The sequence below is a fragment of the Myodes glareolus genome, chromosome 11 (assembly GCF_982192425.1).
Source record: "Myodes glareolus chromosome 11, mMyoGla1.1, whole genome shotgun sequence".
Lineage (NCBI taxonomy): Eukaryota > Metazoa > Chordata > Mammalia > Rodentia > Cricetidae > Myodes > Myodes glareolus.
Window position 1 is genome coordinate 50,461,490 of NC_142036.1, and position 25,630 is coordinate 50,487,119.

The window sequence follows — 25,630 nt, forward strand, 5'->3', positions numbered from 1 at the left end:
CTTACTGGTAGATTTCCCTACTTATCATGGGGAAGCCTTAGATTGGATCATCCCTACCACTACCCTCCCTCAAGTTGCCGTATTGATTGAGAGATGGGAACATAATTAAAAGTTCCTTAGTGTCCAGAAGCTTCCTTGTCTCACCTCATCTTAGTCTCTAGTAAAAAGCGGACATATATCATCAACATAAACATATTATAACATCTTTCTGCTTAGTTCCTTAGAGCAGCATTTTAGTGTAACATTGACAGTGAGTGCACCTGGGCAGTATCCAATTATGTGTACATGTTATAGTGGCTAGTTTTAGTCAACACAAAGTAGAGTCATCTAGAAAGAAGGACCCTCAGTTAACAAGCTATTGCCCCCAGATTGGCCTGTGGTGGATTTCCTTGATTGATGGTTGGTGTGGAAAGACCCAGGTCACATGGTCAGAGGGGATTGGGTCCCTTGGAGCTGGAGTTACAGATGGTGTTGAGCCACCATGTGGGTCCTGGGAATAAAACCTGGGTCCTCTGGAAGAATACCCAGTGCTCTCAGCTTCTGAACCATCTTTCCAGCAACTTTGTAAAAATCTTGTTTTATGTGTGTGTATGTATGCTGCATGTGTTAAAGTGTACTATTTGTATGCAATGCCTGTAAAAATCTTGTTTTATGTGTATGCATGTATACTGCATGTGTTAAAGTGCACTATTTTGTATGCAGTGCCTGTACAGGCCTCAGAAGAGGGCCTAGGACCCCCTAGAACTGGAGTTACTGACAGTTACAAGCCGCTGTGTGGGGCAGGGAAATGGACCCAGGTTTTCTGTAAGAAAAGGAAGTGCTCTTAGCCACTTAGCCAGTTCTCCAGCCCCTAGACTTTATCACAGTATTGTGCTTCCCAAGCAGTAGCCTACATCTCTTTTCTTAAACACATTTTCTGGTTTATAAGTGTAGGAATTTAGGATTTGATTGTGTAATGTTCTTGTTTGAGACTACTTCCAATAATGTATTTATTCAACAGTTTGGGGTGTTAGATAAAAAAAATAAAGATACTTATTCCATGTAATCAGTTAAATACTTTTTTCTTGTACAACTTTGTTTTATGTTATTCAGAGGGGCCTAATGTGCCATTGCACACGACGGAGGTCAGAGGACAGCATCATGGAGCTGGTTCCCTCCCACCTTTGGATTCCTGAGATGGAGTTTAGGGGGTTGGATTGATGTGGCTAGGGCCTTTGTTCTCTGAGTCATCATATGGCCCCCCAACCCAACTCAACCCTGCCTTTGAGATAGGGTCTCAGCCTAGGCTGCCCTTGAATTCACTATGGAGCTGACAATAATCTTAAACTTTTTTTTTCTTCCTTTCACTGAAAATGGATTTTGTTGCCAGGCAATGGTGGCACACACCTAAAGCGAGTTCCAGGATAGCCAGAGCTGTAACACAGGAACACCCTGTCTTGAAAAACAAACACCAAAAAAGAAAACAAAAAAAAAAAGAAAAGAAATAGATTGTTTTCCCACACAATATATCCAAACTACAGTTTCCTCTCCCTCTCTTCCTTTCAGTTTCTCCCCACCTCCTCCACCTCCTCTCCCGTCTGGATCCACACACTTCCTGTCTCGTTAGAAAACAAACAGGCTTCTAAGGGACAAAAACTCATACATTGGAAGGAGACAAAACAAATGGAAGGAAAAGAACCCAAGGCAAGGCACAAGAAACAGAGACCCACACTATAGACAGATTTTTCTTTGGGCTACCAACTCACAAAAGAACAAGGAGACTTATTAATTATGAAAGCTTGGCCTTAGCTTAGGCTAGTTTCTAACTGGTTCTTAGGACTTAAATTAACCCATATCTTTTAATCTGCATTCTTTTATGTGGCTTGGTTATCTTTACTTTGTACTGCCCCTCCTGCTTCCTCAATGTCTGGCTGGCAACCCCACCTTCTTCCCAGTGATCTCTCTACCTGGAAGTCCCTCTGATCTCTCCCGCCTAGCTATTGGCTGTTCAGCTTTTTATTACCCCAGTCACAGCAATACATCTTCCCAGTGTACAAATATCCCACAACACTGGGCTAGAGAGATGACTCAGTGGCTAAGAACACTGACTGCTCTTCCAAAGGATTTGGGTTCAATTCCCAGCATCTACATGGCAGCTCACAACTGTCAGTAGCTCTGACATTCTCACACAGACATACAGGCAGACAAAATACCAACACACACAAAATAAAAATAAATTTTAAAAAAAGAAAGAGAGACCCACTCATTCTCAAGGATCCCATAAAAACACCAAACTGGAAGCCATAACATATATGCAAAGGACATGACACAGATCCATGCAGGCTCCATGCCTGCTACCTCAGTCTCTGTGAGTTCATATGAGCTTTGATCATGTTGTTTTAGAAGGCCTGTATTTTCTTGTCATCTATCTCCTCTAGCTCTTATACTTTCCCGCCTCCCTGACCCCTGAAGGGAGGGATTTGATGAAACTATCCCCTTTTAGGGCTAAGTCTTCCAAGGTCTCATTCTCTGTGATTCTTGAGAACCCTGACCAGTACATCAGGTATTGGTTAGTTACTCCTACAAGCTTTGTGCCACCATTAACACTAGCCTATCTTGCAGACAGGGCACCATTGTCAACCCAAGGTTTTGTGGCTGTCTTGATATTCATGTTTCTTTTTTTTTATTTTTTTATTTTTTTAAATTTTTTTAGCATGCAGAATACCTTCCTGTACCAAAGATGCTTGAACATAGGAGCCTTCACTATGAAGGCACCAACTCAACTTTTACATGTTCAATTAGTAGAGTAGGTGTTGTCTTTAGCAGTGGGGCCTTGTTATCAGTTTGTGTAGAACAACCTAAAATGTTCAACAGCCTGGGTTTGGAATTTCCCATGGGACCCCTTTGGACAACAACTCAATTAGATGTAACCCAAGACTAGAAATTTCTTCTGATGACGAGATAGCCAACTGTGACTCTGTCTCCTGCATTATTTGGCGATTTTATATATGTCTATATTTTAGGAAGCGTCTGTTGTATTAGATTTCTATAATACTCTTAAAATGGCCCTTAATTTTTAGCTATTTCTTCCTGTATTCCCCCCAACTGATCTTCTGGTTCTAGCCCCACCCCACCCATCCATAATTAATTTCCCTTTCCTAATTAGATGTATCTGGCTGGGCGGTGGTGGCGCATGTATTTAATCCCAGCATTTGGGAGGCAGAGGCAGACAGATCTCTGTGAATTCAAGGCCAGCCTGCTCTACAAGAGCTAGTTCTAGGACAGGCTCCAAAGCTACAGAGAAACCTTGTCTCAAAAAACAAAACCAAAACCAAAAAAAGACCCAAAAAACCTAGATGTATCTATCTAGTATCACCCCTAGTCCCTTACTCTATACCTACTATCTGTCGGTCAGTGGATTGTAACTTCCTTGTCGTTGATTTAATAGCTAATATCCACATAAGTGGATACATACCATGTTTCTCTCTGTATCTGGAATGCAGAATGCAGAGAGACTCTCAGGATGACTATTTTTTTCTTTCTAGTTCCATCCATTTACCTGAGAACTTCTTTTGGGTTTTTGTTTGTTTGTTTGTTTTGTTAGTTACCATCTTCCTGAGAAATTGTTATACCAACTTCCATAGTGACTATACAAATCTGCACTCCCACCAGCAATGGATGAGTGTTCCCTTTACTCCACATCCTCTCCAACATAAGCTGTCACTTGTTTTATTGATGTTAGCCATTCTGATGGGTGTAAAATACAATCTCAAAGTCATTTTGGCTTCTATTTCCCTGATGGCTAATGATGTTGAACATTTCTTTAAGTGTTTCTCAGTCAATTGAGTTCCTCTTTTGAGAATTGTCTGTTTAGATTTGTATTCCATTTTGTAATTGAGTTACTTGCTTTCTTCTTCTTCTTCTTCTTCTTCTTCTTCTTCTTCTTCTTCTTCTTCTTCTTCTTCTTCTTCTTCTTCTTCTTCTTCTTCTTCTTCTTCTTCTCCTTCTCCTCCTCCTCCTCCTCCTCCTCCTCCTCCTCCTCCTCCTCCCACCCTCCTCCTCCTCCTCCTCTTCTCCTCCTCCTCCTCTTCTTGTTCTTCTTGTTCTTCTTCTCTTCTTCTTTTCTTCTTCTTTTTTCCTAAGACAGCGTTTCTCTATGTAACAGCACTAGCTGTCCTGGAACTAGCACTTGTAGACCACGCAGAGATCCACCTGTCTCTGCCTGGAATTAAAGTGTTGAAATTAAAGGTGTGCTCTACCACTGCCCGACTGAGTTATTTGTTTTCTTGATAACTAATTTTTCAAGTTCTTTATGTATTTTGGATATTAGCCCTCTATCAGATGTGTAGTTGGTAAAAATTTTCCCATCTTGTAGTCTACTACTTTGTCCGAATGATGGTGTCCTTTGCTCTGTAGAAGCTTCTTAATTTCATGAGATACCATTTATTAATTGTTGATCTTAGTGCCTGTGCTCACGTTGTTCTCTGTTCAGAAAGTCTTTTTCTATGCCACTGAGTTAAAGGATATTCCCTACTTCTTCTTCTATCAGGTTTGGTGTATCTGGTTTTATATTGAGGTCTTTAATCCACTTCGAGTTGAGTTTGTGCAAGATGATAAGTATAAATATATTTGGATTCTTCCATTGCATTCATCCATTTGTTGAAGATGCTCTCTTTTTTCTGGCTTCTTTGTCAAGAATCGGGTGTCTGTGGGTATGTGGGTGTATGTTAGGGTCTTCAGTTTGGTTCTCTTGATCAACATGTCTGGTTTTTGTGCCAGTACTTTGCTATTTTTATTACATTGCTCTGTAATATAACTTGAAATTGGGGGTGATATTGCTTTCTGCAGATCTTTTATTGTTCAGGATTCTTTTAGCTATCCTGGTTTTGTGTGTGTGTGTGTGTGTGTTTATATATGAATATGGAAATTGTCCTTTGAATACCTGTGAAGAATTTTGTTGGAAGTGTGATAGGGATTTCATTGTATCTGAAGATTGCTTTTGGTAAACTATCTTTACTGTATTACTTCTGATCCTTGAACATGGGTGATCTTTTCCTCTTTTGATGTTTTCTTCAATTTCTTTCTTCAGTGCCTTAAAAATTTTTATAATAGAAGTCTTTTATTTGCTTAAGGTTACCCCAAGATATTGTATACTTTATGAGGCTATTATATAAGTATTCTTTCCCTCACTTCTTTCTTGCCCATTTGTCACTTGTGCATAGAAAGGCTACTGGGTTTTGTGAGTTTATTTTGTAACCAGCTACTTTGCTGTAGGAGTTCCCTTGTGATATTTTAGAGTCACTATCATATCATATGCAAATAGATACTTTGTCTTCTTCCTTTCCAATTTATATTCCTTTGATCCCCTTCAGTTGTCTTATTGCTCTAGCTAAGGCATCAAGGACTATATTGAAGAGGTGTGGAGAGAGTGGACAACCTTGTCTTGTTCCTGATTTTAGTGGCATTGCTTTGAGTTTCTCTCTATTGAAGTTGATGAAGATGATTGTGTGGTGAATTGTTAATCTAATTAATCTTAATCAATAATTGGGAGTCAAATATTGGGGAAAAACCTGGAAGATCAGAGCAGTGGGATCAGGCGCCAGTTGCTTCCTACCTGTCTCCCTTCCTTGTCCAAAAGTCATGCGATATCACTTCCTCTCTCTGCCTCCCAAGTGGCAGAGGCAGGTGAATCTCTGTGAGTTCAAAGCCAGTCTGGTCTACAGGACAGGCTCCAAAACTACACAGAGAAACCTGCTCTCGAAAAACAAACAAACAAAAAACAAAACAAACAAACAAACAAAAAAACCACCACCACCAACAAAAAAAGGTGTGAGCCTCCCAAGTGCTGGGGGATTAAAGGTGTGAGCCGCCACCACCTGGCCTCTGGTTAACTAATGACTAGCTCCACCCTCTGGTTTCTAGGCAAGCTTTACTTGTCAGAACACAAATAAAATATCACACAATAGAGATACATTCCTTATATCCCTAATCTCTATAGGACTTTTATCATGAAGGGATGTTGGATTTTGTCAAAGGCAGGGTGTTATTTCAATTTTCTTGTATCTGTTGAGACTTGCTTTGTGATCAAGTACATGGTCAATTTTAGAGAACAAACGCTCCATGAGGTGCCTAGAAGGTATATTCTGTTGTTTTGGGGTAAAATGTCCTGTAGATATCTTAGATATTTGTTAGGTTCACTTGGTGTTTAATGTCAGTTAGCTCCAGCTTTTCTCTGTTTAGTTTTGTCTGATTTTTCTACTGATGAGTGTGATATTGAAGCCTCCCACTTTCGGTGTGTGAGAGGCAATATGTAATTTAAACTGTAGTGGTTTTTCTTTTGGGTGCTTTTCTTTTTTAAAGATTTATTTATTTATTATGTATACAACATTCTGCCTCTATGTATGCCCGCACGCCAGAGGAGGGCGCCAGATCTCATTACAGATGGTTGTGAGCCACCATGTGGTTGCTGGGAATTGAACTCAGGACCTTTGGAAGAGCAGTCAGTGCTCTTAACCACTGAGCCATCTCTCCAGCCCTTTTTGGGTGCTTTTTGTGTTTGGTGCATAGATGTTAAAAATTGTAATGTCCTCTTGATGGGTTTTTCCTTTTGAGTATATAGTGTCTTTTCCTATCTTTTCTGATTACTTTTGATTTGAAGTCTATTTTGTCAGATATTAAAATGAGTGTGTCAACTTGCTTCTTAGGTTCATTTGCTTGGAATATCTTTTGCCAACCTTTTACCCTGAGTGATGTCTATACTTGAGGTTAAGGCATGATTTTGGATGCAGCAGAAGGATAGATGTTATTTTTCATCCATTCTGTTTGTGTCTTTTTTTTTTTTATTAGGGGAATTGAGACCATTGATGTTGAGAGATAACAGTGATTCCCGTTAGTTTGTTTTGTTTCACTTTGCTGATCTGAGATTATTTATCCCTTGTGTTGTCTTTGGTGTGCTTAAACTCTTTAGCATCTGTTCACAGCAATAAAACCCTAAGACACTAGGTGTTGGGAATTTACACTTGGGAATGTGAATGGGGTGGGGTGGGGTTGCTAAGGAAGTCCATAGTAGGGAAGAAAGCAGGATGTTCTACTGTGATCTGCTTGATCCCCTGAGAATGGGGGCAGTAGGTGAGGAGAGTCCTCAGCAGGTGGTCCCTACAGATCTGGGGATTAAACTGGGGGATTAAACACAGAGGAATGGAAGGAGAGGTGGAGATCTGCTTAGATGACTGGATTAGCTGATGTTGAATTTCTGATCCCCCTGCCCTTACCTCCTGAGTGCTGGGATTACAGGCATCCTCCACAGTGCTGTTTCATGCTGTAGTATTGATCCAAGTTAGGACATGTGGTTGACCCTGGGAATCACATCTCCAGCCCTCTCTTTTTTTCTTTTTTTGTTTTAAAGACTGGGTCTCAGATAGCCCTGCTGCTATCCTCAGATTTGATGTATAACCAAGGCTGGTATTGTAGTTTGAATGAGAATGGTTCCCACAGGTTCATATTTTAGTGCTTGGTTCACAGTTGGTGGAACTATTTCAGAAGTATTAGCAGGCGTGGCCTTGTTGGAGCAAGTATGTCCCTAGGGGTGGGCTTTGAGGTTTCAGAAGCCCGTCCATTGCCAGTTAGTTCTCTTTCTAGTACTTGTGGATTGAGCTCTCCACTACTGCTCCAGTGCTTTCTTTCCTGCTCCCCATTATCATAATGGACTCACCCTCTGAAACTGTAAGTCCCCCCCAAACTCTTTCTCCTGTGAATTGCTTTGGTCCTGGTGTCTTATTATAGCAATAAAACGCCAAGACTTGAACTCCTGATCCTCCTGCCTCTACTCCTAAATGCTGGGATTAGAGGCCAGAACCATCACATAAGACTCCGTTTCTCAAAGTGAATTCTGTGCACACTGTGTAGCATACTAGACTATTTACTCTGGGGAATGAACACTTTTAAGTACTTTGTCAGGCTGTGAAGTTTAATCAGGTTTAGGCTTTGTTGTTGCTATAGTTACCTTAGTCTACTACAGATTCTTTGAGCCGTGGGCTATTTCCATCTTGTACATAATGTCAGGCATGAGATATCATGGCCATAGTTTTTCTCATTGGCCATGCCTCATTCTGAGCTCCAACAGGTCCTGCCTGCCTTGGCCAAGTAGGCTTCTCTCTGTGCTCTTTCTCCTGTGATACAGGCCTTGGTCTTTACTCATGGAGGCTCATGGGAGAGGGAATGTTCTTCTCCGGGGTTCTTTTTGGGTGGTGAAGTTAAGATTTTTTTCATATAAAATATTCTTATTTTCACATTTGACTGTTAAGTTATTCAACTAAATATAGAATTCTAAGTTAGAGTTTGCAGAGATGGCTCAATAGTTCAAAGCTTATGCTGTTCTTCCAGGGGACCCCATTTCATAGCACCCACACCAGGTGGCTCACAACTTCCTGTAACTCCAGCTTCAGGGGTCCAACTGCTTTGTCTGGCCTCCTTGGGCATATGCGCTCAAATGCACATACCCACACATTGGCACATACATAAAACTTTCTTTTCTTTTTTTTCCCCCCCTTGAGACAAGGTCTCACTATTTAGCTCTAATTGTTCTGGAACTTTCTATATAGACTAGGCTGGCCTTGAACTCACAGAGATCTGCTTGTCTCTGCCTCCCCAGTGCTGGGATTAAAGGCATGCACATAGAACATTCTTTTATCTTTGATTTTTAAAAAACCCTCTTTTAAAAAAGTCAGAAATCACCTTGATAGAGAGTTTTGAATGCATTGTTTGATTGCTAGGGTTGCTGTTGAGAGCGCTGTTGCTATTTTCCCTCTGTTTGCAGCTTCCTGGAATTTAGTCTTAAGATGCTTGTCCCTTGTATGTCCCTTCCTTGCCTTCCTTTTTGGTACTCTTTCAGGTTCTAATGTTCCATATCTGTTCTTCAAAGCTCTTACCTGAACCAGACTACCCTTGCCTCACCTTCCCTTTTCCTCATTATTTTTAATTTTTTTTTTTTTTAAAGACAAGATCTCATTACACATGCAACTGAGACTGGCCACAAATTTCCAAATTTGCTGTGTATGCAGAGTGGCCTCTGGCTTGAGGTGTACTACCCAAGTGTTGTATTGCAGTTTGTAGCCTAGCTCTGCTCAGTTTCCCTACCACTGCTTCTCCCCACCGTCGATTGACTCTGGAGTCCAGAAAGTACCCCACCACTGAGCTTTATCCCTACCTCTGTTTGGCTTTATTTATTTATTTATTCGTTGGGTGGCGGGGGATTAGATACCAAGATGGCCTTGAATACACTCCATAGCCCAGGCAAATCTTCCACTTGTGAGCCTCTTGCCTCAGCTTACCGAGCATGAATCTGCAACCCCAGGCCCATACCATCAGACCCAGCTAACCTAGGAGACGCTTGCTGCGCATAGTCTAGTGCCTTCGTCCTTCTTTTCATTCTGCTCTCGAATGTCACTTCATAGGAAAGTCTTCCAACCAAAGATTTAATCTAGAGTTCCTGCCTCTTATTTCTTCCTTATTCTAATTACTTTTTATAATACTCAGAACAAAGTTGGTTTTTCTTTCCATTTAATCAGTCTTTAATGAAAAGTGAGTGTAGATCGAACATTATACTTTTGTCTCAACTCTTCGGAAAAAGGAGAAGACACGATCTTCCTCTGAGTGTCAAAGGCGCATCGAAACGATGCTTACAGCTCTCGCTCGGTCAGCGGTCACAAAGGGAGTACACTGCATGATGGCAGCAGCCACTCCGGCAATGGCAGAGAAAAGGTAGCTCTCAGTATTTTTACCAGTAGAATTAGTGTCTATGTTTGTGTTGATTGTTTCCCTGTCCAGAAGAAAGCAAGGGGTGTGTGTTCTTTTCAGACTTGCTCTCCTTCTGCCATGTTGCCAAAGCTGGCCCTGAACACTGGGATCTTGTTGTCTCAGCCTCCTGAGTAGCCGGAACTGTAGGTGAATGCCACCACCTTCCCTGCTGAGTTCTTTAGGAGATGAGTAGATACAATGTTGTTAGAGCTTCCCACTTGCTAACTACAACGTATGTTATTTGTTATATCTGTCAATAGAGCTGACTTTAAATTCCATTGTTAACCTCTCTTTGTGATAGAATAGTTCTTAGTTTTCATTTCTGTTCTTCTTGCTCCTGCCCTCCAGCCTTTTGCAGTTACTAAGAATGGCATTTGCTTAATTTTTGAAGCATCTTTTCAGAATTAGAAGAAATAGTAAACACACAGCACTAATAACCTTACCAAATTAATGCAGCTTTTGACTGGGTAGTCTGGTTTCTCTTTATTTGATTAACCAGCTGGTTGTCGTGAAAAGGAAAAGCAGTGAATTGTATTCATTGAAAGAAGCTGGGCATTTGCAGACTTCCTGTAAAGGGTGACTTTTGCACGGAAGAATTGAGAAACCAGACACCTTGGGATGTTATTAGGAAATTTTAAAAAATATATATTTATTTTATATTATGTATATGTTTTGCGTGCTTGCATTTATGTGTACTAAGTGAATGCCTGGGGTTTGCAGGGGTGACAAAGCATTGGATTACCGAAAACTAGAGTTATGGCTTTTGAGTCACTGTGGGTGCTGGGAACCGAACCCAGACCCTCTGCAAGAGCAACAAGTGGTCTGAACCTCTGGGCCATCTCTCCTGCTCCATTGAGTCTCTTCTTATTTCTTTTCTTTTTTTAAAAAATTGATTTATTATGTATAGTGTTCTGCCTGCATGTATCCTTGAAGGCCAGAAGAGGGCACCAAATCTCATTACAGATGGTTGTGAGCAACCACGTAGGTACTGGGAATTGAACTCAGGACTGCTGGAGGAGCAGCCCGTGCTTTTAACTGCTGAGCCATCTCTCCAGCCCCTTATTTCTTTTCTTTTCTTCTTTTTTCTTTTCTTCTTTTTGGTTTTTTGAAACAAGGTTTCTCTGTGTAGCCCTGGCTGTCCTGGAGCTCTCTCTGTAGACTAGGCTGGCAGAGCTCAGCAATCTGTCTGCTCTCTGTCTGCCTCTGCCTCTACCTCTGCCTCCTGAGTGCTGGGTTTAAAGGCATGTGCTACCATGCCCGCTTATGTTTGTCTCTTTTAAAGGTGATTTGAATGTTACAGTTGTAACCCAAAAGATGACCTTACATTGTGTGAGAAAATGTTATTCTCCCAGTTCCTTCCAAGGGAAAATACTGCACCTGAAAAACTACCTTTTTACAGGGTCTGGTGGTGCTGGTGTTTAATACCAGCGATGTGAAGACAGACAGGCTGTTCCCGAGTGTGAGGCCAGCCTGGTCTACACAGAGAAACCATGTCTCAAAAAAAAAGAAAAAAAAAAGATTGTTTTTTTCCTATAGTGCGTTTAATGCATGGGATGCCACATGTTGCTATAGCCAGTATTTTGAGCACTTTCTTTCTTTAAAAAAACAAACACACAGACACATATGTATATATGTATATATACATATATATTTATATATATAAATGTTTTATTTCTATTTTTTAAACTTGTGGCAGAGGCATGAACGTGAGAGAGTGTGTATGTATGTGTGTATGTGTGCCCGCGTGTGCACATGCACACACACACACGCATGCCTGTAAGTACTAATGTTCATGATGCCAGAGGCATCTTTCCCCTAAAGGACAGGCAGTTGGAAGCCACTCAGTGTGGTTGCTGGGAAACGAAGTCGTTTCCTTTGGAAGGGAGTTCAAGCTCTTAACCACTGAGCCATCTCTCCACCCCTAGATTCTTGAACATTTAGATGAATAAAAATAGCATATTCAGTTTCACTAAGCTAGATTAATTTACAAAGGCATTAAGTGTCAGTCATTAATGAATGTGAAATTTAAAACTATATTGGAATTGTAGCAGATGTCAGTTTAGCATACTTTCCACTAAATATTCAGCTCTTCTTCCCAGTTTAAACCAAATGGTTCTTGGTAATTGTTTTAAAGCCAGTTCCTTGTTCATTTAAAACATACACACAGATTTCGCTAAATTGTTGGCATATTTTCCGGGAAGGGTTCTCAAGTTAAGCTAACGTATGCTTTTTATACCGAGCTAGTCTTCCTACAAGGCATACCGCTAATGTGTGTGAGCGATCATTCTCCTTCAGCCTCCCTATAATTCTGAAATGCTCTTACCCTGGTTCCTAAGCTGTACCTGTGTGTTTTGCCTCAGATAAGCTGCCACGAGGTATGTGTGGGATATATTAAGCTTCTTCCATGTCTGCTATAGAACTGCCATGAGATTTCCCCAGGGTTGCCACTGACTTTGGTGCAAATATATGACATCAGGCATTAGAAGCTACTGTTTCCAAATGCTCTGCTGGTGTTTTCTCTTTAAAAAATTAATAAGGTCTGTCCTTATTTCAGCATAGTGCACCTGATTGTAAGACGCTAACAGCAGGTGTCATGTAGTTAAGAGCATGGACTTGGGAACACAGATACTTAAATTCAGGAAACAGCTCTGCTATATATTAGCTGTGCTTTTCTCAATAGCATAGCATTGCTAGAATGGACACAATCATACTTGGGATTGTTATCTTTACACTAGGCTTGGTAGTGATCCCCAGAAACCCTGTGATCTAGAGGCAACATCAGAAGGATCAAAAAGTCAATATTATTCTTGACTACATAGGGTGTTTGAGGCCAACCTGGGCTACATGAGCTGCTGTCTCAAAAAAAAATAAAAATAAAAATAATAAAAAATAAAAACCAGTAGAATTCAGGACCAGCGTAATGGCTCATTGGATAATGCACTTGCTACCCAGGTGTGAGGCCAGAGTTCAGATCCCCAGAACCCATATAAAAGCCAGCGGGACATGGCGTGGTTCCTGTGATTCCAGCTCTTAGAATAACCTGTCTTCCTAGACTAGCAGAATGGGTCATTCTGGATTCAGTTGAGAGACCTGTCTCAATGAGTAAGGTAGAGAGTAATTGAGAAAGACTCCTTTCATCTCTGGCTTTGCCATTTTGTCTTCTAGTCCTCTGTGACAACCAGCAGGTGGGCAAAGAGAAGGTGGGGAATTCTTATCCCCCTTCACCATCTGACCTGGGTGTGCCGTGCATCTCTTCCTTCCATTGGCAAAATCTCAGCTGGGGCTGAGAACAAGTGGGACTCCCTTGTCTCAGCTGAGATCCTAGTAAATGCCTCTGTATCACGCCCCACCCCACTAACTCCCAAGTCATTCCTCTCAGCGGACTGCTTCTCATTTCTCGCACTTTCCCTGCAGACCTTAAAGAAACAGTAACGTTTGAAACCCCTGCCTTCGCTCCAGTGGGGTAGCTTGAGTGTTTGTGTCTGTCTGAGTTTTCTGAGGCTCCCTACCTACGCCTCAGCTGACTTCGGACCTGAGAATTGGGGAGAGTTGTAGAGATCTCGTTTGGGCATTGCCTCAGCAATGGTTGCCGATGTTTAGGGAAGGTAGATTCTTTAGTGCTGTTTGCTTATTGTGGCAGAGCGGGGTTTGAAACTAAAAGAGTTGTTTTGTAAACCTATTGCTTTTTTATTGTAACACACTGGCAGATTTTTATTGAGCTAAAAATACTCCCTGCAATATTTACATTAAACTCCAAGTTGACAGTTTCTGAAAGTATTCGCAAGAAACTAGTAATATTTACTGTCTCCTGGGGAAAGAGGTTTGAAGATATAAATATTCCAAAACAATAGATGTGGAGTCTTGAATTTTGAACCATGTTGACAATATCAGGTATTCAAAAGTATGCATATATTGTTGGAATGTTCAGAAACTTAGCAGATGGAATTCTGTGTAAAGTTTTAAAAATATATCATTTCAATAACTTGTTTTTTTGTTTGTTTGTTTTTCTTCTTTAGCACCAGGGAACCATTATTACTGAGCATATTTACAGAGAGCTTTCTAAAATTGCTCCCTATCTTCCTTTCCCCTTTGTATTTCAAACAATGAAGAAGAGAAGTAGAAATAGAGAGAATAAAAGATCAGAGTTCCTCCATTGGATATCGGCTACATTTGACTTTTGAAAACTATGTTCCTGATTTTCTCTCTTTTTTTTTCTGAATTTCTTTTTAAAACTGTCTTGCATCAGTGGCATATGTAAGACTTGGGATTTTATCTCTGAACATTAGTAATCTCCATACTAGGGAGGCTGTGGCAGCAGATCTCAAGTGTGAGGCCAGCCTAGGCTACACAGCAAGTTCCATGCCAGGCTAGGTTATACAGTCAGAATCTGTCTCAAAGCCCTCAAATCATCGTTGACACCATAAATATTAATTAATTAGTTAACTAATAAAATTAATTAAAGTTGCTTCTGTCTATGTTAATAAAAATCTGAGGCATCTGGCTTATATAATCAGGAAATGCTGAGTATATATTGTGAAGTTGTTTTTATCGTTTGCCTTTGCTTCATGCTGGAGGTAGTGTTCCATTTATGGACCATTTGGAGTCAGGGAAGCATGCTTGCACAGACTGGTTCAGAGGTTTCTGAGTCAGTTATTTCGAAAAGGAATGGGATTGCTGTTATTGGATTAGGATAATCAGGGTTGGGCCCTGGAGCTGAAGTCAAGTCCAGAAACTGTATTGATGCTGCGTAGAGGGTGGGAAAGAAGAATTTGAGGAGTTATCATTCTGTTTATTCTCAAGTAAAATATGTGCAATTGATTCCTCCATTTCTAATAACTTTGAGTATTGTGATTAAGGAAGTTGGGTGGGGGACATTCTTTTTATTATTCTGTACTCTGTATAGATCCCACAGCATAAAAAAATTAATACTTGTTATATAATAGACCAGATTGACTTCAAACTTTCTAGATAGCCAAGGATGACTTTGACCCCCTTTCTGACTCTCCTATGTACACCATACTTAGTTGATATATATTCTTACCCTGGTTCCTAAGCTGTAACCGTGTGTTTTAAAAAAAATTGAAAGAGAAAAAAATGGTACTAGGAGTGAGGCTCAGTTGGTAGAGCGTATGCCTGGCTCTCATGAGACCCTGGGTTTGATCCAGAGCCACATAAAGCTGGTGTGCTGATGTGGGCCTGTAATCCCAGCACTGGGGCAGCAGAAGCTGTGAGAGCAGAAACGTACATCATCCATACTGAGTTTGTGACCAGCCTGAGATACATGAGACCTTGCCTCAAAAATAAATAAATAAATAAATAAATAAATAAATAAATAAATAAATAAAATAAAAGTAGAGCACAAGAAAAGAAATAGTTAAAGGATAGTTGCTATAGTAACCATTCTTGCCTTGGTTAAAGGACAGTTACTATAGTAACCATCCTTGCCTTGGAACATGTTTTTTCTATCACACTGCTTCCTTCCTTTCTCCTCTGTCATTATGTAGAATTAACTCACCGTTTCTTTTAAAAATCTAATGTGGGATTGGAAAGACTGCTCAGCAGTTAAAGTACTTGCTGCTTTTTCAGAGGACCTGGGGTTCAATTCCCAGCACCGTTGTGGTTTGTAACCATCTTGGACTCTAGTTCTGGGCAATCCAATGCCCCCTTCAGGTCTCTGAGAGCACCGCACACATATGGAATGCTTAAAATACACGCAGAAAAAATACTCACATAAAAATAAAAATGAATAAAATCTTTTAAAAGAATAAAAGCTTAATGTGGACTGGGTGGTGGTGTCTTACGCCTTTAATATTAGCTTTTGGGAGGCAGAGGCAGATGGATCTCTGAGTCTGAGACCAGCCTTGTCTACAGAGTGAGTTCCAGGACAGCCAGGGCTACACAGAGAAACCCTGTCTTGAAAAAAACAAAAGAAGCCTAATTCGAATACTCTCTCCCTCCCCATATATATTCATATATGATATGAATTTTACAGTCAGTGAGTTTCACTAAGATAAGGTCTTGTGTAACTCACATTTGCTGTATAGCCAAGGATGTTTTTAATCTCCTGTTCTTCCTGCTTTCCTATTCGACTTCTCAAGTGTTAGGATTACAGGATTGTGTCACCGTGTCCTGGAGGTGTTGCTAGTTTATTTCACACAGAAGTGATTTGCAGAAGATGTAGTTGGTAGGGTTTGTTGTTGGTGTTTGAGTTATTGTTATGTAGCTCTGGTTGACCTAGAACTCAATAGTAGTTATTTAGAGGCAATTTGGTGGGCTAGGCTCAGCAGTTAAAAGTACTGACTACTCTTCCAGAGGCCTTGAGTTCAATTCCAAGCACCCACCTGGTGGCTCACAATCATCTATAATGAGATCTGATATCCTCTTCTGACATGCAGATGTACGTGTATATGCAACACTCGTGTATAAAATAACTAAATCTAAAAAAATTATTCGAAGGCAATTTGACAACATGTCCATTTTGCAAAGAGCAGCAATAGGTTCTCCCTATGGCCTAGAACTCCCCAGCCATGGACTTTTTACCAAGTTTAAAATATTATGCACAGATTTCTTCCTATAGATCAAACTCACTTCATTCTATTGTGACAGACATTGATAAGTTTGTACTGTTTCTTTTATTTTCTAATAAAAATTATTTATTTAAAGTAAATAAATAAGTAAATTAAAAAATATATCATTATATAAAAATTATTTATTTTACTTTATGTGAATGAGCATTATTTTGCTTGTGTATTTGTATGTGCACATGTGCATGCTGGGTGCCGATGGAGGCTAAAGAGAGCGTTGAATCCCTGAAACTCTAGTTACAGACAGTTGTGAGTTACCATGTGGGTGCTAAGAATCGAATGTAGGTCCCATGGAAAAAGTACTCTTAACCATTGAGCCATCATCTCTCCAGCCTTTCTACTGTTTGTTGATCAGAACTAAGTGAATTCTGGGTCAAGATGAGCTAGCCATTGTCTGTCTCCATTCCCAGAACAGTTAGGCCTGAATTTAAGTTGATTTTGACTGCCTGCTGCATTCTATATGTAACTTATGGACAAAGCAGTTTCCTTTGGGTGAAGAAAAAGTATGTGTTTTTAAAATTACATTTATTTATTTTTTTAGTTGTGTGTCTGTGTGATGTCGGTCTCTGTGTACACACCTGGCTCACAATATGTGTGGTTGTAGAGGACAATTTGGGGGTTGGTTTTATACTTCTCTGTGTAGATCCTGGAGATTGAACTCTGTCCCAGAAGAGATGTTTGTAGCCAATCAAATTATGTCAATATTCACTTCAGTGCTTTCCCTCTATCTGGTCCTCCCCTCATGTCTTCTCAGTGTTGGTAAAGGAACGGATAACAGTGTTCACCTGCAGATCCTGAAATCCTCTCCTCTCCCTTAGCATTGCCTTTAACATTGCTGTCTTTTCTCAGTTGTTCTCTTTGTCTCCTAGAACTGTTAAGTTCTTACCATGAAAGTTGAAACAGTTGCACATTGGCTCTTCCCATGACTCTTTTTTTTTTTTTTATTGGTGGAGCTGGGGAATGAAACCCAGGCCTTGTGCTAACCTTTAACCACTGAACTGTGCCTCATCTCAGTGATTAATACTCCTTGAGCACCTATTTCCTCTTAAGTGTTGGGGTTATAGGCATGTACTACCACTGAGGCAGTGGGGATTAAACCCAGGGTTTGTGCCTGCCAGACAAACACCTTACCAACTGAGGGTGTGTGCGTGTGTACATGTCTGTGTGTGATGTGATGTGGTGTGTAAATATGGGCATGTTTGATGCATGTGCCGGGGTGTGCACATAGTGATAAGAAGACAACTGGTTGGACAACTTGGTTTTTCTTCAGTGATGAGTTCCAAGAATGGTACTCATGTCACCAGGCTCGTCCAACAAATGACTTTACTTGCCATACCATCACACTGACCACTTTTTTTATTGATAAAGAAAAAAAAGAGTCAGATAGTAAGTTGAATAGTAAAATAATGTTTAGTTTATTGTTTCATTTTTTTCATAATATTGAATGAAAAGAGCAAATTTCCAAGGTGATGTGGGATTTCCCTCTGTATGCTGTGATTACCATTAAAGAAACTGCTTTGGATCTATAGCAGGGTAGAACTTAGGTAGGCAAGTAAAACTAAACTGAATGCTGGGAGGAAAAAGGGTAGAATCAGAGAGACGCCATGAAGTTGCCGCCAGAGATTGACATTCTGAAACTTTGCTGGTAGGCCATGACTTCATGGTGATACACAGATTAATAGAAATGGGTTAAATTAAGATGTAAGAGTTAACCAATAAGAAGCTAGAGCTAATGGGCCAAGCAGTGATTTAATTAATACAGTTTCTGTGTGATTATTTCAGGACTAAGTGGTCGGGAACCAACAAGTGGTGCCCTCTTTCAACACCAAAGAGGTGTATATGTAAAAATGTGATGGCATTTTTACAAATTCTTTTTTGTTGTTGTTTTTTTTTTGGTTTGTTTTCAAGACAGGGTATTTCTCTTTGGAACCTGTCCTGGAACTAGTTCTTATAGACCAGGCTGGACTCGAACTCACAGAGATCCGTCTCCCTCTGCCTCCCAAGTGCTGGGATTAAAGGCGTGAGCCACCACTGCCCGGCTAATTTTGCAAATTCTTATAGGAGCTTAGTTTTACTTCTAATTTTTTGTTCAGTTTTTTTCAAAAAAAAAAAATCTGTGTAGTGGGGGGCTGCGGGCAGGTCTGCTTTTCATCCCACCCAGCTCCTGCATGGCTAGCTAAGCCCCGGAAATAACAACATACAAATTGTATTCATTTAAGCACTGCCTGGCCCATTATCTCTAGAGAGTTAGTTACTGGCTAACTCTCACACCTTGATTAACCCATTTCTAACCATCTGTTTAGCATCACGAGGTCGTGGCTTACCGGGAAAGATTTAGCACGTCTGACCTGGTGGCTGGCTCCATGGCATCTGGCTCATTGCCCTCTTCCCAGCATTCTATTCTGTTTACTCCGCCTACCTAATTTTCTGTCCTATCAAAGGGCCAAGGCAGTCTCTTTATTGACCAATGAAAATAACACAATAGACAGATAACCCTCCTCCATCAAATCTGAGGACTAGTGAGATGACTCTGCTGGTAAAATGGCTTGCCACTAGGCCTGTCAATCTAAGGACCTACATGATGGAAGGAGAGGACAACTCCTACATACACATTGTCCTGTGACTTCCACATAGAGCTATGAAATGTGCATGCTCCACAACTACATACACACAAATCGATAAATGAATGTAATTAAGATATCAAGCAAATATGGAAGCATCTGTTAAATCTGAGTATTATTTATTTGGGTCTTCTATTTTTTTCTACACCTCTTTGCACATTCAGTTATGAAGTATTTCATAACTAAGCATTTAAAATTAAATAGTATAGGCACCAGATGTGGTGACACATACAAGAGGCAGAGGTGGGCAGATCTCTGTGAGTTTGGGACTAGCTTTGTCTACACAGCAAGTTCCAGGACATCCAAGGCTACATAGAAAGAGCCTGTCTTCTGGAACCCTGAGGAAGAGGAAGAGGAAGTGGAAGGAGTTGTGGGAGCCAAAGGGGATGGAGGACACCAGGAGAACAAATCCCTCTAAATCAGCTGAGCAAAGTTTATATGAAATGACAGAGACTGAAGCAGCAAGCACAGGGCCTACATGGGTCTGTACCAGGTCCTCTGTGTATATATTATAACTTTCAATTTTCTACTTTTATGGAGCTCTTGAGTATACACAACTGGGTCTCTGATTCTTATACTTTTTCTTGTGGCTCTTTTCCTTCTGTTGGTTTACCTTGTCCAATTTCACTGTGGTGGTCTTTGTTTTATCTTCTTTTTTTTTATATTTATTTATTTATATTTTACGTACATTGGTGTTTTGCCATGAGTGTTGGGTCTCCTGGAACTAGAATTACAGACAGTTGTGAGCTGCCATGTGGGTGCTGGGAATTGAACCCGGGTCCTCTGGAAGAGCAGTCAGTGCTCTTAACCACTGAGCCATCTCCCTAGCCCCTGTTTTATCTTCTTATATTTTGTTATGTTTTGTTCCACATGCTACCCACTGTAGAGATGCCATCCAGATCAGTGGTTAAGGGCATGGTTTCTGAGCCCAGGCGGTGCTGGGGCTCTGTTTTAATCCTAGTACTCGGGAGGCAGAGGCAGGCGAATCTCTGTGTGTTTGAGGGCAACCTGCTCTACAGAACTAGTTCTAGGACAGCCAAGGCTACACAAAGACACCCTGCCTGGCGGTGGGGGCAAGGGAGGAGAGCATGTTTTCTGAAGTCAGATTGTCTAAGTTCGAGTCCCAGTTCTAACACTGAGAAGCTACTGTCTGAAGGCGCTTCTGCAGGATTCTCCCCTGCGAACTACTATCTTGTTAGTTTCCCACAGTGCTGCAACAAGTGACTGGCTGCTGAGTAGCTTGACACAGAGCAAGTACACTGTTTTATAATTTCAAACGTCAGAAGTCTGGGATGGATATCCCTGAGCTAAAATTAGGGTGTAAGTGGACTGCATACCCACTGGAAAACTCTGGAGAGAAGTGCTGCCTTCCTCTTTCCAGGTTCTTGGACTTACCTACGTTTCTTGGTATATGTCCCCACTTTATTAAAAAATTTCCATGAGTGTGTGTATGTGTATGTCCATGTATGTGCATGTATCACTTACTTATGTCTGTCAAGGCCAGAAGGTGTGGGATCCATTGGAGCTGGAGTTACAGGTGGTTGTGAGCTGCCGTGAGTGGGTACTGGTAACCAAACTCACTTCTCTGGAAAAGTAGTGTCTTCGGTAGGGTGTCTATTGCTGTGATAAAACACCGTGACCAAAATCAACTTGGAGAGAAATGGGTTTACTTCATTCTATAGCCTGTAATCCACTGACCAGAGAAATCACGGCAGGAACCTGGAGTCAGGAGCTGACACAGAAGCCATGGAAGACTGCTGCTTCCTGACTTGCCCTTCATGGCTTCCTCATTTTTACAACACCCAGGACCATCTACCCAGGGATGGCACCACAGTGGGTGGGTGGGAGGCTTCCACAGCAATCATTATTAAAGAAAAGGCCCTACAGACCTGCCTATAGGTCAGGCAGATGGAGACATTTTCTCAGGTAAGAGTTTTGTTCCCAGATAACTACTAACTTGTGACAAATTGACAACAGACTGTCCAGGACAAGCTGTAAGCGCTCCTAATTGTTGAGCCATCTCTCCAGTCCTAGTGTGTTCCTTTCTTAGAAAGCCAGCAATATTATACCTCCCACTTCCCAAGTGCTTCCCCCACCCCGCTTCTGCTTTTAAAGACACTTGTGCTTAGGCTGACTTTACTCAGATAATCTAGGATAATCTTCCTATTTTAAGGTCCCTTTTAAATTAGGTTGATTAGCCAGCAGCCTTCATTCCCTCTGCAACCTCAGGTCCCCTTTGTCATGTAAGCTAACCTGTTCTCAAGTCCCAGGATTAAGCCATGAACATTTCAGGGGGCTTGTTTTTTGCCTAGATAGCTCTATTTAAATTTAAACTTTCATGAGGCTGCTGGGGACTGGAGAAGGTGTGTGTTTGAACTCAAAGGGACTACACAGGGTATGTGGCAATGCTTTCTAATTTTCTCATTAGCATAGAATATTATGGTGAATTCTGTTTTAAGAGTGATGTGTGGTGAGGGCTGGAGAAATGGCTCAGCAGTTAAGGGCATTGCCTGTTCTTCCAAAGGTCCTGAGTTCAATTCCTGGCAACCACATGATGGCTCACAACCATCTGTAATGAGGTCTGGTGCCCTCTTCTGGCCTGCAGACATACACACAGACAGAATATTGTATACATAATAAATAAATAAATAAATAAATGATGTGGTGAAAGTTTTAGTTACATCACAGAAGGGAAAAGATTAAAGTAATAGGGAAGATTTATTTCAGCTCTTTCATCCCAAAATGTTATAGGACCAATATTAGTGTTTCAGAGAAAACCACAGGACAAGCAAGCTGACAATTCTGCAGGAGATGGGGAAGAGAGAAAGCCTTGGCTTTTGCAGTGGAGCTCAGGAAATAGCAGCGAAGCAGAAGTGGCTGTAGTGGAAGGAGCATCAGAAAGAGAGAAAAAACCCAGGGAAGCGTGGCCAGGCACAGTCAGCATCTGAAAGAAAAGTACCAAAGGGAGAGGTGCCTTTCCGAGTGACCCAGAAAATGGCGTAATGGAAGCTCAGCAGACATCTATCCACAGTGTTTGTGACTCAGTTGCGCTTTTAGAGAAGCTATGAGTGTTATTTTGATTTTTCTATCTTTATTTCAGAGTTTTATACCTGTGGATGTTGCTGCTGACATGGAGAGGATTGAGGAGCAGTTTGCTAATCTCCATATTGTTAGACGTTCCTCAGAACCAAAAGAGCCCACCTACCTGCTTGGCATAGACACATCGAAGACCACCCAAGCAGAAAAAGGGAGCTTGGTTGCTGTTCTGTGTTCAAATGCATCTGTAAGAATATATGATAAAGAGACACTAAATGTTCTACGAGAATTTAATGGCTCTCCCGGACTTCTAAATGGAGTCAGATTTGCGAACTCCAGTGACAATGTCTATTCTGCAAGTACGGATGGCACCGTCAAATGTTGGGATGCTCGGTTAGCTAGTGAAAAGCCCGTGCAGTTGTTCAAAGGTTACCCTTCCAATATTTTTATTAGTTTTGATATCAACTGCAAAGATAATGTCATTTGTGCAGGTACAGAAAAAGTGGATGATGATGCATTGCTGGTATTCTGGGATGCCAGGAACGCATCTCAGGATTCATCTACTAGAGATCCACTAGGGGCCTATTCAGAGACACACAGTGATGATATCACCCAAGTACGTTTCCATCCCAGCAATCCCCACATGGTTGTCTCTGGTTCAACTGATGGCCTGGTAAATGTGTTTGATATCAGTGTGGATAACGAAGAAGATGCTCTGGTTGCGACCTGTAACTCCGTTTCCTCAGTGAGCTGCATTGGTTGGTCTGGAAGAGATTATAAGCAAATTTACTGCATGACACATGATGAGGGATTTTGCTGGTGGGATCTTAATCATCTGGAGACCGATGAACCAATTACCTGTTTGAACATCCAGGATGTGAGAGAAATAACTGATAGGAAAGAAGGTCCTCTGGACTATCTGATCGGCGGCCTATATCATGAAAAGATGGACAGATTGTTTGTTATTGGAGGAACCAACACGGGAAGGATTCACTTGATGAGCTGCACCTCTGCAGGACTGACCCACGTGGCCAGCCTGCAGGGGGGCCATGCAGCCACTGTTCGTTCTTTCTGCTGGAACTTGCCTGAGGACTCTTTGCTGACCGGGGGAGAAGATGCACAGCTGTTACTCTGGAAACCCGTAGCTGTGGAGAAGACCTTCCCAAAGAAGGACAGTTTGAAGATCGCCTCCTCCGTGCAGCAGCGAGTTCGAGTCCACAGCAGCGGTTCTTACAAGAGAAGGAAGCAGCAGTGATGTCATGATGGGAATTTGCAGGCACTTCTGGTGTCAAATCATTTTTGTTCCCTATAGCAGATGTTTTTAAAGCTTTAAAGCAGCAATTAGCAAAGTCCCAGACAAATATTGAGAATGATTTAATTTGTGTCCAGACATATTCTATAATATTTTTAAAGCCTCCGGTTGAGTATAAAAATCAGTGACGTGACAGGGAAATTACAGGCCACGTTTTGAAACCCACCTGTTAGTGAGTGTCGGGTTTGGAGAAATCACTCTGAAAAGGACTCTTAGATAGATAGGGAGACCATGACACAGCTGGTTTAGGCTATGTTTTTTTAAGCTCAGTTTTTGCATTTGAAGTTATCATTGCTGACCACACAACATCAGACTGTTTGGTAGTGTGAGGAGCTTTTGCTTGCTCACTACACCTACCCCATCACCTCTGAGCACCGACTCAGCATTCTAGTGAGTCTAAACAGAATTTTATTTTTTTTAGGAATAAAATATAGATTTTCCTAAAATGAGAAAACTATATTTAGTAACTACTTGTATCTGTAATTTAAAAACTCTGTTTACACTTAGGTAACTGACACCCGGGTGCTTTGCTGTTGAAAAAGAAATTATCTTACTAGATTCATTTTAAGACATAGAGTAAGATGAAGGAATGAAAATACAACAGCAGGGCTGTTCTGTTTCAAAATATCCTTTCAATAATATGATTAAATTTTCCTATTTCACCCATAATTTTAAACTTGAAGCTTTGTTTCCTGCCAATGTGTGTGTGTGTGTGTGTGGTGGATGTGTGTGTGGTGTGTGTGTGTGTGTGATGTGTGTGTGTGGTGTGTGTGTGTGGTGTGTGTGAGTGGGGTGTGTGTGTATGTGTGTGTGTGTGTGTGTGGTGTGTGTGTGTGTGTGTGGTGTGTGTGTGTGGTGTGTGTGGGTAGGGTAGCACACTGTCTGCACCCCCTTTCTATAGGGCAGCACACTGTCTGCACCCCTTTCTGTAGGGTAGCACACTGTCTGCACCCCTTTCTGTAGAGTAGCACACTGTCTACACCCCTTTTCTGTAGGATAGCACACCGGAACATCTTACTTCTCAAATATAACTTGCTACCTCTTGAGCGACTCTCACCAGCTCTTCCCCTCCATTTTAAGTGGATGGATTTATGGTATGTAAATTATATCTCACAGTTGAAAAAATATACTAGATGTCTCAGTTGCTAGTTTATTGCTGTGAAGGAAGGAGCACCATGACCAGGACTGTTTGTTTGTTTTTTGTTGTTGTTTCTTTGGTTTTGGTTGTTTGAGACAGGGTTTCTCTGTAGTTTTGGAGCTTGGAACTCGCTTTGTAGACCAGGCTGGCCTCGAACTCACAGAGATCCACCAGCCTCTGCCTCCCTAGTGCTGGGATTAAAGGCATGTGCCACTGCCCAGCTGACCAGGACTACTTATAAAAGAAAACATTTAATTTGGGGTTTGCTTACAGTTCCAGAGAGTGAGTCATGACTGTTGAGTGTCGGCAGGCAGACTTGGTGCTGGAGCAGGAGCTGGGTGGGACCTTACACCTTATCCTCAAGCCTGAGGCAGAGAAAGATACTGGGCCTAGCATGGGCTTTTGAAATCTCAAAGCCCATCCCTGGTGACACACCTCCTCCAACAAGGCCATACCTTCTAATCCTTCCTAAAACAGTGTGATCAACTAGGGATCAGGCATTCAAATATATGAGTCTATAGGGGCCATTTTCATTCAGAACACCACACCAGGGAAGGCAGAATTGAGGTATAAATCCTGATAACTGGTAAAATGGAATTTAAGGCTGTATTGATTTCAAAACTAGGTAAACATTAGAAAGGGCTCTACTCTTACTAATGTATGAATATCTACAATCAAAATGCTAGATAACTCAGCTCAATGAATTTTTGTATTAAAAGCATGACCCAGACTGGGTAATGGTGGCGCACACCTTTAATCCTGGGATTCGGGAGGCAGAGGCAGGTGGATCTCTGAGTTCGAGGCCAGCCAGCCTGACCTACAAAGCAAGTTCCAGGATAGCCAGAGTTGTTATACAAAGAAACCCTGTCTTGAAAAATACAAAAACAAAAGACAAACCATGACCCAATATATTTATTTTTAAAATGTCGGGATAACTTAACAGTAGAAAGTCAATGGCAATGATGGACATAAAAGAAAGAAATTGTAGTGTGAGGGCTGGCTGGCTTGTTGGGGTTTCTGTCCCGACTGGTACGCCAGCAAGTCCCAGAGAAAATCAATCACACAGAGATCTCTGTAAGTTATAAAGCTGATTGGCCCATTAGGTCAGGCTACTTATTAGCTCTTATAACTTATGTTACCCTATTATCCTTATCTACGTTAGCCA

General features: G+C 41.3%; 1 protein-coding gene across 2 annotated transcripts in view; it reads left to right on the plus strand.

Moving 5' to 3' along the window:
• Positions 1-23,996, plus strand: part of Wdr89 (WD repeat domain 89) — a 37,262-nt gene extending 13,266 nt beyond the window's left edge. For both annotated transcript variants that reach the window (XM_048415826.3, XM_085697524.2), the window contains exon 2: positions 22,080-23,996. In XM_048415826.3, the coding sequence (XP_048271783.2) occupies positions 22,110-23,270 (1,161 nt within the window). In that variant the 5' untranslated portion in view covers positions 22,080-22,109 and the 3' untranslated portion in view covers positions 23,271-23,996. The remainder of the gene's footprint in view (positions 1-22,079) is intronic.
• Positions 23,997-25,630: the final 1,634 nt, after the last annotated feature.